Genomic DNA, 16,211 nt, shown 5'->3' on the forward strand with positions numbered 1-16,211 from the left:
TTTCAGGTTTCCATTCACAGGCAAACCATTGCTAAAAGGAAATAATCCGAATTGATGCTTGAGCACCTACAAAGAAAATTGAAAATGAAATGCTTTCCTGATAGCTCATGAAACTCTGCCTGAGAATTACCAAGTGTGACAATCACAAAGTAAGCTAGGGGCCCATTTTACCTACAGCAGTGTTTCTTTGAGTGCTTTCCTCCCTAATATTTCTGTCATTAGTTATTCAAATTAATATAAGAACCTACAAAGAGACACCTACTCCACAACCTGTACTGTAAAAATAATACATTGCCTGATACGTAATACTGCAATTGTAAATGTCTCCTTGGCGGAATCTATCCTGTGATTTCACAGGCATGGGGCTTCCAACTGAATCTGTCTGACATGGAAAATCCTAGAGGATTGCATGTGGTTCAGAGGGCTTAAGCTATTTATGTCTTACAAGTGACATTAGAATGTAAATCTCTTTGCTGCCAGATCCTATATTGCATCACTAAGATATGATAACTGCTTGAAGTCAACATAAACACCTTTTTAAGTATTATAATTTACAACAATGTACAACAGTGGATAGAAACCAGCCTAAAAGCCAAAAAGAATTAAGTTATAGTCCTTCCTCTGATACATCCTGATATTGTGACCTTGGGCAAGGCAGGACTCTAGTTAAATATCTAAGACTATAGGTTGCGATCATCATTTGCAATCATCTTTTTATTGTACTGTGTTATGAAACATAGCTTGCTTTGTATCATGAATTGAAAAGAAAACAAATATTCAAAAAAAATTTTAAAGACTACAGGTTGCAGAGAAGGTGCCAACTTGCACTGGTTTCCACTCATTCAAGAATTCTCTATACCAATGAATTCACAGATTAGCACCCCACCCCACGGATTAGCACAGAATGGAAATGGTTTAGAAAGAAATATTACTAGCCTTTCAATTCACTAATAAATCGCACCTCAAAATTCTAACTTAGCAGTTCGGTTTCTGCTAAGTGATCATTTCTTGAGTATTAAGTAGGCTGTGCTGGAGGCAGATCAGCTCTGAAGCTCCCATCTTGTAGTGAGGCAGTGAGGTGTTAAACCCAGCTTTGGAAATGGTTTAGTGGTTGCTGAGTCAGGCTGAGGTGTTCTGTATCCATTGTGTAATTCATAGCTAATGCTATGACTCAGTCCTGAAAATACTACCTTTTCCCAAAAATCTGGTGTTAGAGGCCAAGTAGAGGCAAGGTTGAAGGAGACAACTTGAAGGCCTATTAGGTGAGGTCCAAAGGGCAGGAATCAGCAAAGCAGAGATTTGAAAGGCAGGAAACAAGGCATGATCCCAAAATGCTGCATGCCAGTTCAATCAAAGACTTAGAGGGAACCTCACACATATAGCCTGGCCAACCACTTACTTTTTGGGCAGATGAGGTATTATTAAACTTGGCACACATGTTAAGAGGAGAAAAGGCACCCACCAATCATTAAACTAAGCTATGCCCTAATCTCCTTTTAAAAGTTTTTCTTGATATATTTTGTTTTATGCATTGTGCTAGAGTGGGGTATTACTATCTCCTGAGGGTCTGTTGTTAAATTTTAAGTCTGAATGTTTACACCTCAGAAATCAGCAAACACTACAAATCAGGACTTTTTTATTGTTCTGTTGATTTTTAGACTTAAGAAAGTGATGGAGAAAATGTTAATGATACAGATTAATCTTAAAGTGTGCCATGCATAGATTTTTTTCAGTTTTTACATTTTTATCAGCACACCCTTGATTTTCTTTTACCATCATCTTCCTACTTAGGTAGGATCCCTTGTAACAAAGAATAAAAAAGAAAGGGAAAGAGTCAATTTAGTAAAACTAACCAACGTATCAACCAAGTCTTGACAGTTTATACAATGTTCCGTACCCAGAGGCCTACACATTTGCAAAGAAAAGAGAGGAACATTTTCTGCTCTTATTTTTGTTGTTCAGTTGTTTCAGTCATATCTGACTCATGACACCATTTGGGGTTTTCCTGGCAAAGATACTGGAGTGGTGTGCCCTTTCCTTCCCCAGCTCATTTTAAAGATGAGAAACTGAAATAACCAGGACTGAGTGACTTGCCCTGGGTCACACAGCTAGTAATGTCTGAAGCTAGATTTGAACTAAGGAAGATGAGTCTTACTGACTTTCAGGTCTGGTGTTCTATTCTCTGTACCATCTGGCTGCCTGTTCTTATTCTCAGGGACAGCTTAATCAGTATAATTACATTGCATTTGTTTAGGTTTTTTGCTCTTCTATTAATATTGTTGTAGTCATTATGCATATTGTTTTTCTGGCTCTGATTATTTCACTTTGAATCAATTCATATAAGTCTTCCTATTATGCCCTACTATTCTAAAAAAAAAAATTACTACATTAAACCTTACTTTTTACCCCTACAAATTCCGGGTAAAATTAAATAGCAGATTATCTTTTTTTTTCTCCTTTTTTTGGGGGGGTGGGAAGGAAGCAATTGAGATTAAGTGACTTGCCCAAGGTCACACAGCTAGTAAGTGTCAAGGGTCTGGTCTGAGACCATATTTGAACTCAGGTCCTCCTGACTCCAGGGCCTGTGCTATATCCACTAAATAGCAGATTATCAAAGTCAGTCTGTAAGCCCTTAAAAAATGAGTAATTATCACAGGATTTAGAGATGGAAAGGAGATCATTTAGATCCACTCCTTCAGATTAAGAAACTAAGGCATAAAAAAAAAATCAAGTCACTTTCACAGAGTCATAAGAAGCAGAATTGATATTTGACTCCAGATCTCCTCACCCAAAAATAGATACCATAGTTTTTCCATTACCCCACACTGTTTCTCAAGATGAGCCAGCATGGGGTCATTAAGATCAAAGCCATCCCAGACTAATCTCCTTTTCTTTTTTCACCAGGCTAGAAATCAGTAGAATCTCATGGATGTGGTATATCTGGATTTTAATAATCCATTTGACAAAGTCCTTCATGATATCCCTGTGATCAAAATGGAGAAATGAGGTAGATTAGATCATACGAGGTCTAAGTAGCAGCTAGATCGAGCAATGGATGGAACAAAGAGCCTGGAATCAGGAAGACCTGCATTAAAATTCAGCCTCTGATATTAGTTATGTGATTGTGGGCAAATCATGTAATTTCTTTCTGCCTCAGTTTCTTCATCTGTAAAATGGAGATAAGAATAGCATTTACCTCCCAGGGTTGCTGTGAGGATCAAATAAGATAATAATTATAAAATGCTTAGCACATTGTAAGTGTTAGTTATTGTTATTTACCATTGAAGTGTGTTCAGAACTGGGTGACCTAAAGAATATTGATTAACACATCCATGTCAACCTACAAGGCAGTCTCAGGTAGATAAATGAACGAATGAATGGGAAGCACTGTTTGAGAGTTTACTATGTGCAGGAACACTGTGCTCTCAAGGAGCTTACTCTCTAACTGGGGGAGACCACACATAAAAGAGCTTTGCCTGCTGGTCAGATAGAGAGGCCCCAAGGGCACATCAGCGGTGTGGGTGGCAAGATCCACCCACAGAGTTCTCAGATCATGGCATTATGACGGCATAGCACTGCAGGTCAGAGACAGAGCAGATAGTAAGGCTGGAGGACCTTGGGAGGCAGTGACAGGGCAGTGGTAGGTAAGGCCTGGTGCTCCTCTATTTCATGGGAAGACAGAGCTGTTGACACACATTTTACCCAAGCCTGGTAGTAGTTAACTAGTCTGAGGGAGGGAGGAGGTGGGGAAGGAAAGGCACAGACCTGTTGTGATGAGAGGTGAGTGTTCCAGAGTTCCAGTGTTCTAGTCCTGGCCTTATTCTCTTCAATATATGCCAGTGATTGGCTCGAAGGCTGGAGGTAAAGGCTGCTTACCAGATTTGCATATGGTATAAAGTTGGGCCAAATAGATAAGTAATACACTGGAGGAAAAAAAATAAAGCAAGATCTCAGATGCCCTTGTCAGGCTGTAACAGTGGATTGAAGCTAGTAAGATATCAGAAATAAAACGTTAGGTCCACAAAAATCACTTGAGTTGCACAGTATGAGTACAGATCATACAGATATGGCTAGAATGTATTTCCTGCAGAGAAAACAAAACACCTAAATGCTTTAGTGGAATGCAAATTTGATGTGTCACCCTTGTAATATGTCAATGAACAAAGATACTGATGCACATCTAGGCTGCATTTTGTATAAACATATAGCATCCAGAATGAGAGAAGTAAAGGCCCCACTGTACTCTGTCCTGGTGAAAACATATTTGGAATATTACGTTGAGTCCTTGGCACAACATTTTAAAGGAAACATTGATAAATTAGAGAACAACCAATACAAGGAGGGCCCAGAAAATAATGCCACATAAGGAATGGTTGAAGGAAATGGAGAAAATTTATATGACATAGAGAAGACTTAGTAGAACAAGATAGGGGCAGTTAGATGGCAGAGTAGAGAGAGCACTAGCCCTAGAGCCAGGAGGACCCAAGTTCAAATCCCACCTCACATACTTACTAGCTATGTGACCCTAGGCAAGTCACTTAATCCCAATTATCTCAAAAAAAGGGGGGGGGCAGCTAAGTGGCACAGTGGATAGAGCACTGGCCCTGGATTCAGGAAGACCTGAGCTCAAATCCAGCCTCAGACACATAACACTTACTAGCTGTGTGACCCTGGGCAAGTCACTTAACCCCATTGCCTAGCCAAAAAAAAAAAGGGGGGGACACAATAGCTGTCTTCAAATATTTGAAGGGCTATCACATAGTAAAAAATTAGACTTATTCTGCTTGGCACTAGAGGGCAAAAACTGGGACCATTTGGATAGAATCTCAAGGAAATGGACTTTTGCTCAACAAGTAATTGAGGTATTTAGATTAAAAAAAAGGGAATATTCTCTATTTGGAGAACTTCAAATGAGTTCTCCATCATTGGAGTTCTTCAAGCAGAGGTTAGATGCCATATGTTGGGGCAGCTAGATGGCGCAGTGAATAGAGCATCAGCCCTGGATTCAGAAGGACCTGAGTTCAAATGCGGCCCTCAGACACATAATACTAACTGTGTGACCCTGGGCAAGTCACTTAACCCCACTGCCTAGCAAAAAAAAAATATGGCCATGTGTTTGGCATATTATAGATAAGATTCCTGTTTTAAGTAAGAGTTGGACCTGATGGCCCTTCTAACTGCAGTTCTCATAATCCCTGCTACTTTTCATGGATTCAGAAACCATCCCCTGGAGAAGTTGTTAGAAAATTTTGTCTGGAATTTGTGGAGCTGAGAAGTAGGGACTACTGTATTAACTCTTTTAAAATATGAGACAGATGCGTACTGGTAAATGTTTAATAACCAGCACTCCAAGGTGAATGTATGCCTGACATAGTTTTAATTTTAAGCTGCATTATTAGCATTTTCTCCATCATTTTTCTGTGTAGACATCAACAAAACAAATAATTAAGCCTTGACTTGTAGAATTGCTGATCTCTGGGGTGTAAATATTCACACTAAAAATTTAACAATCAGACTCTGAGCTGGTTTCAGTGTACCCTTGATACTAGGGTATATAGAGTAGTGGTTGGTACCTCCTCCCCGCCTAGAATGAATGTCAAATTTATATTGTTAAGCTTTTATAATTCTAGATTATTCACCAATTTCTTGAAACTAGGTTTTGTTTCCAGGGGTAGAAAGTTCAAATTTTATGAGTTACTTTCATTCAAGTTAGGAAAGCGATATTTATCCTACTGCAGTTTCCTTGCATGAGACTGACAGTGTCAGATTTGAACTTTAGAAATATCAATTTGGCTGCTATATGGAGGATAGATTGGAAAGGGTCCAGAATGGAGACAGGAGGTCCCAAAAGAAGGCTATTTTAATAATCCAGGAAAAATGATAAGGTATGAATTTGGGTGGTAACTAGATGAGAAGGATGAAAGGGACAGATAGGAGATTTATTGTGTTGGTAAAATTGATAAGACTTAGCAGATAACTGGACAGGAGGGATAAATTAGTGCCATTCACTGAAGCAATTGGAATGAGGCTTCCCTAAGTTTAAAGAATTTGAAAACGTGGAGGAGATTTGATCAGTTTATCCTATTCATTTCAATTCCTTCATCTGGTGGTCAATATTTCTCCAAATGAGTATGTGACAATCCCCGCTAGGGAAGCAAAAAGTAAACTCATACAAAAGAATGATGTATTCCAGGGAAATTTATTAAAGAAAATTCTTCACAGCTGGCTGGAGATGGGAGTGTGATGCTGCAGGTTTCCAGATGTGCAACCAAACAGGGACAAAGGCATGGTAGCTCATTAGAGGTAGCTAGGTAGCATAGTGGGTAGCGTTCCAGATCTGACATCAGGAAGACCTGAGGTAATGTGATTTTCTAATGGCTTTAATATGTCTACTTGTTTTCTTTAACCTGTAAATAGACCTGTTCTGAGCCTTTGTAAGGGGAGTTGGTGACCAATAAATAGGTGATATTTAAATAGTGCTTTCAAGTGCTTTGCAAAGCAAGCCCTTTATGTATCTTTACATAATGCTCTGATTCTCATAACAGCACCAGCTAGGTGCCAGAGGTATCATCCCCATTTTGCCAGTGAGAAAACTAAGGCTCAGTGAAGGGTTAAATGACTTGCCCAAAGTCCCAGAGCTAGGAAGTTAATTTGACCTACTTAATTTATTACAGTCAGACATCCTTCCCAAAGACACTTATCTTAGCCTGTGAAGCTAGGTCTATACAGAAGACAGTCCTGCATTTCAGGAACTGTCCATGTATGTACGTGAAAGAACCAGAAGAAGTGGCTGCCCCAGCAACATATTTCTAAGACTCACACTATTTAAATAGTCTTACTCATTCATGTAAAGGAATAGGGGGAAAGGGAGGGAGAGTTTCCAACTTCTTCTTTTGAGATCTCTAATGTAAACAAACAATGAAAAGACTATAAAGGGTGCAGTTGTTTCTACTGTGATTTGCTAGCAAAGGCTACCTATGTTGACTGGGCATGCTCAGCTGTGACAGTTTCAGTTCTCAATAGTGGATAAAGAGAGAAGACATGAGAGTGAGCCAGGACACAGCTGACCCTAACAGAGCATTGAACTTGAAAAACAGGGCCAGGAATAAGGTAGGGGGGTACCTGGGAAAGTATGAGCGTTAAGAGTGGCTGGTATGAAGTGTTTTCATATCAGCTGCCCTGCTGGGTGAACTCTCTACCCAGGGTGTCTCTGCTCCTCACTGCTTCTCCACTCTCTTCACTACTCAATTTCCCACCTGGAAATCTTTCCACATAATTTAACAATGTATATTAAAAAAAAAAACTAGGGAGCACCAAGAGACTCCTGCTAAATGGTCCTATTCTTTATCCTTTCATTCCTGAGAGGACTCTGTTTATTCCATCCTTCGGGTTGGTTGTGGGCCATATGGTTTGTCCAAAGAAAAAGAAAAATCAATTCCTTAGGGGTAAATAACCAAACTACCCTGCCGGATAGGACTCCTTAAAGTTAATTTACAACTGCCTGGAATGCACCTTACCTAGTTGGGAGTGAGCTAAACACAAAACTACCTTGCATTTGCTTTGTGTCTTTTCTGTATTACTCTGATTGCAGAGTCCCTAGCAACTTAACAAAATAATATAAAATGACATTTTGTCAAATGGAGCTTGATAAAAACGTATACCTGCAGGAAGGCTGTATAAGAAAAGCAGGATATTTGTGTGCCTTTGGCACTCTCCGAGTCTGGGAAGGGGATGGGAGGGAGAGAGGTGGAGACTAAAAAGGCAGTAAAACCAAGCATCCTGGCAAGATCAGGGGACCTGGCTTTCATTCCAGCCTGGGATCCTGACTACATATTTAATCTTGCCCAAGTTACTTACCAGCTTTCTTCTGAGCCTTGGTTGCTTCATCTGTGAAATGAGATAATTGGACTATTTGATCTCTAAGGGCACTTCCAGCTCTGATATTCTGTTTCTGTGCAATCATACAGTAGCTAACCCAGTATTGAACACATACTTCCAATAAGAATTTGGGCCAGGATGGGATAGGACAGACCAGGAGTGGGTCCAGGACCACATAATCAATCAGCCAATCAATAAACATTTATTAAATGCCTACTATGCACTGATGGGGTTTCTTACTTAACTTGGAGAGTTCTAGGAAGTCAGGGTATTTGGACTGGAGTAGGGTGGAATAAGGAAGTGAGAAAATATCAGAGAGTATTTTGAGGACTGCGAAAGGAATTTAAAAGACATCAAAAAAAGAAATATAGTCAAGCATTTGGCAAATATTTCTTGCATGCCTACTACATGCTAGGTACTATGGGGGATAGAGAGAAGTATAAGAAATGGACCTTGACTTTAAGTAGACATTAACCGAGCATTAAATGCCCCTCGCATGATGATCATCTCTGCCTTAAAGATGTTTATAATTAAGGAAATGAAACATACCTACACAGAATTACAGAACAGGTCACCTAGTCCAATCTATAGGAATGTAGAAATCCTCTCTATAATGTCCCAAACCAATGACATCTGCTCGAAATTCTTCACTTAGGGTTAATTCACTGCTTCTTAAGGCAGCTTATCCTCCTTTTAGATGTCTCCATCAGAAAGTTTTTCTCTACAGCAAATCTAAATCTGCATCTCTGAAACCTCCAGACCTCTCCTAAGCTTCTACTGAGACCAGAAAAAGCAGCTCTAATCTTTTTTCTAGATTACACTCCTTCAAACACTAGAAGAGATCAGTCATGTCCCCCCCCAGATCTCCCCAAATCTTTTCTTCTCCAGGGAAATGTTCCTAATTCCTTCAAATAACCTTAGTATAGAATGGAGGGGAAGTGAATAAGTGTTTATATAGAGTGTATTGTGTACCAGACACTGTGCTAAGTGCAAATAATATCCCATTTGCTTCTCACAACAGCTCTACAATGTAAGAAGTGTTATTATCCCCATTTTGTGGCTAAGGAAAGTGAGGCAAACAGAGGTTAAGTGACTTGCCGGGTGCCTAAGACTTGATCTGAACTCAGGTCTTTCTGACTCCAGGCCCAGAGCTCTATGTACTCTATCTATCAAGATGCCTTAGCTGAACAGTCTTCAGTCGCTTCCCCACGCTGGTTGCCTTCTCAAAGACTTATTCCAAATTGTCTATGTCCTCAAAATACAGTATCTAGAACCAAACCTGAAGTTCCAAATGATTTTTGACCAGAGCATGGCAGGACAGAGCCATTATCTCTTCCATCTTTCGACACTACGTCTGTATTAATGTACATTAATCACATTACTTATTCCTTTTGAGTCCACTAAGCCCCTTGGATCATTTTCCAATGAAATCTTATCTAGTTGTGCCTTATTTATCCTGGTATTTATGCAATTCTTTTTTTCTTTAACCTAAGTTAGGACTTAAATTTTATCTCCATTCAGTTTCATCTTATTAGATTTGGCCTATTATTCTAATCCAGTGGTTCTCAAACTTTTTGGTCTTGGGACCACTTTACATTCTTAAAAATCATTGAGAAATCCCTTTCTCCCAAAGAGTTTTTGCTTATATGGGTTATATCTATTGATATTTACCATATTAACATTAAAATATCTTAGTAGTATTATGAAAAAAGTTTCAAATTTGTGAACTCCATAAAAGGGTCCCCAGGGAAACCACAAGACTTCCCAGAACAGAAATCAAGTTCATTAGGGTAAGGTTTTAAGACTCCATCGTTTTTTCACTTTTAAAAATTGGACGCTATTTCCAATATTTTATCACCGTGAAGAGGGATGCTATAAATACATTTGCTCTTGGGGGTCTTTTTGCCTTTTTTATGATCTTTTTGGGATACAGTCCTTGTAGTGGAATTGCTGGTTTTATTGCCCTTTGGGCATAGTTCCAAATTGTTCTTCAGAATGGTTGGATCAGATGGTAAAATATTGGAAATTGAGGGGAAGCCTATGAATTAGGGAATGGCTACACAAACTATGGTATATGAATGTATTGGAATGCTATTGTGCAACAAGAAATGATGAACAAGCAGACTTCAGTAAAACCTGAAAAGACTTGGACAAATTGATGCAAAGTGAAATGAACAGAACCAAGAAAACATTGTACAGTGTATCAGCAACATTGTGTGATGATCAACTATGAATGATTCAGTTCTTCCTAGCAACACAATGATCTAAGAGAAGTAAAAACGACTCACAAAGGAAAATGCTATCCACATCCTGATAAAGAACTGATGGATGCTGAATGCAGATTGAAGCATTTTTTTTTACTTCATTCTTTCTCATATATTTTTTTTAAATCTGTTTCTTCTTTTACAACCATGACTAATATAGAAATTTTTTTTACATCATAGCACAAGTACAAACTGTGTCAAACTGCCTAGCGTTTTCAGAAAGGAGAGGGGAGGCAGGGAAGGACAAAATTTGATATTCAAAATCTTGTAAAAATGAATGCTAAAAATTTTCTTGACATGTAATTGGGGAAAAAAATTTTAAAAACTATTAAACTTTTTTAAAAAATGGTTGGATTAGTTCACAACTCCATCAACAGTGCATTAGCGTCCCAATTTTCCCATGTCTTCTCCAACATTTATCATTTTCCTTTTCTTTCGTATTAGCCAATCTGATAGGTGTGAGGTAGTACCTCAGAGTTGTTTTAATTTGCATTTCTCTAATCAAAAGTGATTTTGGAGCACTTCTTCGTATGACTATAGATAGCTTTGATTTCTTCTCCTGAAAACTCCCTGTTTATCATATCCTTTGACTATTTAGCACTTGGGGAATGACTTGTATTCTTATAAATTTGACTCAGTTCTTTTTTTTTTTTTGGTTAGGCAGTGGGGTTAAGTGACTTGCCCAGGGTCACACAGCTAGTAAGTGTTATGTGTCTGAGGCCAGATTTGAACTCAGGTCCTCCTGAATCCAGGGCCAGTGCTCTATCCATTGTGCCACCTAGCTGCCCCAACTCAGTTGCCTACGTATTTCAGAAATGGGGCCTTTTTCAGAAACACTTGCTGTCAGGGCAGCTAGGTGGTTCAGTGGATAGAGCACCAGCCTCAAATCTGAGTTCAAATTTGGCCTCAGACCAAACACTTGACATTTACTAGCTGTGTGACCCTGGGAAAGTCACTCAACCGCAATTGCCTAAAAAAAAAAGAAAAACACTTGCTGTAAAAATTGTTTCCCATCTTTCTGCTTTCCTTCTAATCTTGGTTGTACTAGTTTTGTTTGTGCAAAACCTTTTTAATGTAATCAAAATTATTCATTTTGTATTTCATAATGTTCTCTAATTCTTGTTTTATCATAAATTCTTCCCTTTTCCATAGATCTGACAGGCAAACTGTTCCTTGCTCTTCTAATTTGCTTATGGAGTCACACTTTATGTCTAAATCATGTATCTATTTTGACCTTACTGTGATATATGATGTGAGCTGTTGGTCTATAGCTAGTTTGTACCCTACTTTTTTCCAGTTTTCCCAGCAGTTTTTGTCAAATAGTGAGTTCTTATCCCAAAGGCTGGGGACTTTGAGTTTATCAAACACTAAGTTCCTATAGTCATTTACTACTGTGTCTTGTGTACCTAATCTATTCCACTGATCCACCACTCAATTTCTTAGCCTGTATCAGTTTTGATGATTATTGCTTTATAATATAGTTTGAGATCCGGTATTACTAGACCTCTTTCTTTTGTATTTTTTTCCATTAATTCTCTGATATTCTTGACCTTTTGTTCTTCCAGATGAGTTTTGTTGTTATTTTTTCTAGTCCTATCAAATAATTTTTTAGCAGTTTGGAAAGACCCAGCTTTTTAATAGCAACATCATTAGTGTCATATGGCTAAGAGATGTGGAACGGAATAGTCTTCGAAGAATTGAAAATGAAAACCTCACAGAAGATAAACGGAGAAGCATAGTAGGTATGAGCTAGCTGCAACAACCAGGAAGGAACTTTGAAGAAGAACAAGAATAAAATATGTCATTAAGGAAATGTATGATAGAAACAGAAGATGGGCTACTAACATGAGTAGGGTGAGTGATGATAGGTGGACCAGCTGACAGCTCCGCTGATATCCTCATGATGTCAGGAGAAAGGAAGAAAAGTCTCTAACTCATTGGGTGGACTTTCTATCATAAACTAATGAGAAGAAATGGCCAAGTGTCACACAGGATGCATAGACGTGGATGAGGTACAGTCTACCTCATTGGAGAGAATATCTAACTTGCTAAAATCAAAACATCTGAGTGTTTTCAGGTGTTATCTTTAACTACATGGTTACAGTCACTATAGATATTTTTCCCTTGGTTCTACCTTCTCTTCACTTTTCATCCTTTCATATAAAACTTCCCATATATCTTTGAATTTTTTAGAGTCACTGTTTTTATGACACAAAAATATCACGCTGAAATCACATAGTATACTTTCTTCATCCATTCCCCAATTGATGGACATCTACTATGCTGTTTTTTTTTTAATTTGTTTGTTTGTTTTTACAAAGAGTGCTTCTAGGAACAATGGGGTTTTTTGTTTGTTTCTTTGTTTTGTTTCTGTTTTTATTTTTGTTTTTATACAAAATGGCCCTTCCTGTAAATAACCACCTTGGAGAACAGTCTTATTATTGGTACCACTGAGATGTGTGCATACTTGTAACTCTTATTGTATATTTCCTTATTGCACTCCAAAAGGTAGGACTGATTTATAACCCCTCCAGCTGTGTAAAGAGTGCTCTTGTTTTCCCCTGGCTTTGAATTTTATGACCTGTTACATTTGCCAATTGGGTGGTAGTTAAGCAGAACCTCAGATCACATTGCTCTCATCATTAGAGATTCTGAACAAAATTTCATATGTTTATTGATAGGTTTTTCAGGAACTGCCTTTCCTTCTCCTTTGAACAATTATCACTTGTACAGCTATTACTCTGACAAAACTTTGTTTCAGTTCCTGAGAAATCTTAGATGTCAGACTTTTATTTGAAGTATTTGATGCAAAGACTTTTACTCCCCTCCCAGTTTTTTCTTTCCTCTTTTATTCTAGATGCATTGCTATTTTATTGCAAAGGAATTTTTTTAATTTTACATAATCAATTCAACCACTTTAATTCCTTATAATTTCCCCTGTCACAACTTGTTAGGAATTCATCCCCTATCCCATGTTGTGAAAAATACAACAATCCTTTGTCCTCTTGTTCTTATTGTAAATTTTCCATTTAGAATTTATTATGTGGTGTGTGAGATTTTGGTCTCTTCTCATTTTTCACTAAAACTGCCCTCCAGTTTTCCCAAAATTTATTGCTGAGTAATTTATATATCTCCTTAGTATTTTATGATCTTAAGTTTATTGAATAATATGCTCTGGTTTGGGCTCATTATCATCTAACCTAGTGCACTGAACACTTTCTTCTATTTTTACCCAATACTAGAGAGTTCTGCTAATTGCTGCTTTAGTTAGTATACTTTGACATCTGAAAATGCAAGTTCCTTCTCTTCTTTTTTCCTGTTTCATAATTTCCCTTGGTATTCTTGTTTTGTTTTGTTTTGGCTAGGCAATGTGGTTAAGTGACTTGCCCAGGGTCACACAGCTAGTAAGTGTTATGTGCCTGAGGCTGGATTTGAACTCAGGTCCTCCTGAATCCAGGGCCAGTGCTCTATCCACTGTGCCACGTAGCTGCCCCCTCCCTTGGTATTCTTAAACTTTTTTTTTGCTCTTCACGTTGAATTTTCTTAACATTTTATTTATAAAGGTTGCTGTTATCATTTTGATCATTATAGCATTAAATCTCTAGATTAATTTGAGATGTACTATCATCTTTAGATGATTACTTGAATATCCCTCTTTCTTTATTTCTTTTCTTTTCTTTTTTTTTTGGCTAGGCAATGGGGTTAAGTGACTTGCTCAGAGTCATACAGCTAGTGAGTGTTTTCTGTCTGAGGCCGGATTTGAACTCAGGTTCTCCTGACTCCAGGGCTAGTGCTCTAACCACTGTACCACCTAGCTGCCCCCCCTTTATTTCTTTAAAATTTGTTTTATGGCTGACTTTATACAAGGCTGTATATGTCTGAGAATATTAATTCCCTGGTATTTCATACATTTTGTCATTTTAAATGGTGTTTCTATTATTTTTTCTAATTTTGATTAGTAGTATGTCAAGATGCTACTTTGTGAATTTAAACTTGTATCTTGCTCTTTTTCTAAAATCCCCTATTATTGACTATATATGACTAATATATGGCTATATGTATGATTAATAATAGTATTTAGACACTTCGGTTTTCTGAATAAACCATCATATCAAGAGAGATCCCAAGTAAAGATATTTTAGACTCCTTTTTCATAATGCTTATTAATTTTGTTTTCTCTAGAATTATGTCCAATAATAATAGCAATAATGGGCAACATTGCATAACCCCTGTTCTGAGCAGGAAAGGTTCTAAGACAGAAATTCTTCTCTTGGGGTCCATGAACTTATATATACATATATATTTTTTTAATTTTTTTTTTTTTGGTGAGGCATTTGGGGTTAAGTGACTCGCCCAGAGTCACACAGCTAGTGAGTGTTATGTGTCTGAGGCCATATTTGAATTCAGGTCCTCCTGACTCCAGGGCCGGTGCTCTATCCACTGTGCACCTCTCTGCCCCATGAACTTATATTTCAACCTAACTGGTCTCCTTTACAATCCAAAATGTTTTGGTTTGTGCATTACCAAAAAAAAAAACTTTTTTAAATTTTGTGTTACATTTTGAGTTCCAAGTTTGTCAACTTCCCTCATTCCCAAACACACATTAGAGAAGGCCAACATTTGGTATATATCTAAATCTATATGGATATAGATATAGATATGGAAGCATGCAATACATACACTTTCTTTGACTTTGAACAAACAAGTTATTTTGACTATTACAAATACCCAAATTAACTATAAATGATACATGAAGAAAGACACTATCTGCATCCAGAGAAAGAACTGATAAATAGAAGTATGTATAGAATACTTATGTGTATGCATATGTGCATATAAATGTTTATATGTATACATATGTATGCCTATTTGTGTCCAGTGGTAGCCATCTCTAGGGTGGGGTGGAGGAGAGAAAAAAATTTACATGATAATTTTGTTGCATATTTGAAAGGAACAGCAACTTATGCATAGTGAATTTGCAGTTTCATGTGCAATCGACTTTTTTATTGTACTACGTTATGGAAACGTTTGTTTTATTCTATAAATTAAAAGTAAAATTTAAAAACAAGACATACTTCCACATATAAGTTTTTTCTCAGGAGGTAGATAGCATTTTCCTTCACAAATCCTTCATAGTTGATTTGAATATTCATGTTGCTCAGAATAGCTCAGTCATTCACGGTTATTCTTCAAACAATATTTCTATTACTGTATACAACATTCTCTTGGTTCTTCTCATTTCAATCTGCATTATTTCATGCAAGTCTTTTCATGTTTTTCTAAAATCAACCTGATCATCATTCCATCGCGAGCATATACCATTCCCCAATTGATGAGCATCCCTTGATTTCCAGTTCTTTGCCAAATATTATTCTGAGAAACTATCCATAGGCTTCACCAAAAGAATCAATAACACCAAAAAAGGTTAAGAACCCCTACTCTTAACTGAGGATGAAGAAACTTTTTCTTCTGTAAAAGACTACAGTGTTACAGTAAAAAATAAATTGAAAAAATCAATTTTACTTATTTTTTCTGATTCTAGGATATTTTCAACTTATGCATTAAGTAAATTAAAAACAGGACATTTGCAAAATACATTATGGAGGCAATATGGCAAGACTTGCTAAATGATTGAATAAGAGAGTTAAGGCAGAGTAAAGAGTTGAGGATAAGGCCATGATTGAAAACCTGGATAGCTGGAAGAATAGTGGTCCTCTCAACAGAAAGAATAAAATAAGGGAGATGGGAGTGGGGCACAGTTTGGGGAAAAGATGAGTCCTAGTTTGAACTTGTTGAGTTTAGGAGGCCTATAGGACATGCCCTAATAGAGGTCAGCTAGGTGGCAGCTAGGTAGTACAGTGGATAGAGCAGTGGCCCTGGAGTCAGGAGCACCTAAGTTCAAACAGCCTCAGACACTTACTAGCTGTGTGAACCTGGACAAGTCGCTTAACACCAATTGCCTCAAAAAAAAATGTATATATATATATATATATATATATATATATATATATATATATATATATATATATATATATATATATATGTATGTATGTACATTCTTAATAGGTA

The 16,211-nt window shown here is 37.4% G+C and overlaps 1 protein-coding gene across 7 annotated transcripts in view; it reads left to right on the top strand.

Moving 5' to 3' along the window:
* Positions 1 to 16,211, top strand: part of FYB1 (FYN binding protein 1) — a 202,804-nt gene that overhangs the window by 5,938 nt on the left and 180,655 nt on the right. For 3 of the 7 annotated variants that reach the window (XM_078153207.1, XM_078153206.1, XM_020996129.2), the window contains exon 1: positions 7,030 to 7,110. The exons of 1 other annotated variant lie outside the window; for it this stretch is intronic. In XM_078153207.1, the coding sequence (XP_078009333.1) occupies positions 7,042 to 7,110 (69 nt within the window). In that variant the 5' untranslated portion in view covers positions 7,030 to 7,041. Of the gene's footprint in view, positions 1 to 7,029; positions 7,111 to 16,211 lie in introns of those variants that run through there. 3 more of the 7 variants (XM_078153210.1, XM_078153209.1, XM_020996148.2) reach the window with 1 other exon arrangement.

Source organism: Phascolarctos cinereus, unplaced genomic scaffold (assembly GCF_003287225.1).
Source record: "Phascolarctos cinereus isolate Bilbo 61053 unplaced genomic scaffold, phaCin_HiC Scaffold_4;HRSCAF=312, whole genome shotgun sequence".
In the NCBI taxonomy this organism is placed as follows: Eukaryota; Metazoa; Chordata; class Mammalia; order Diprotodontia; family Phascolarctidae; genus Phascolarctos; species Phascolarctos cinereus.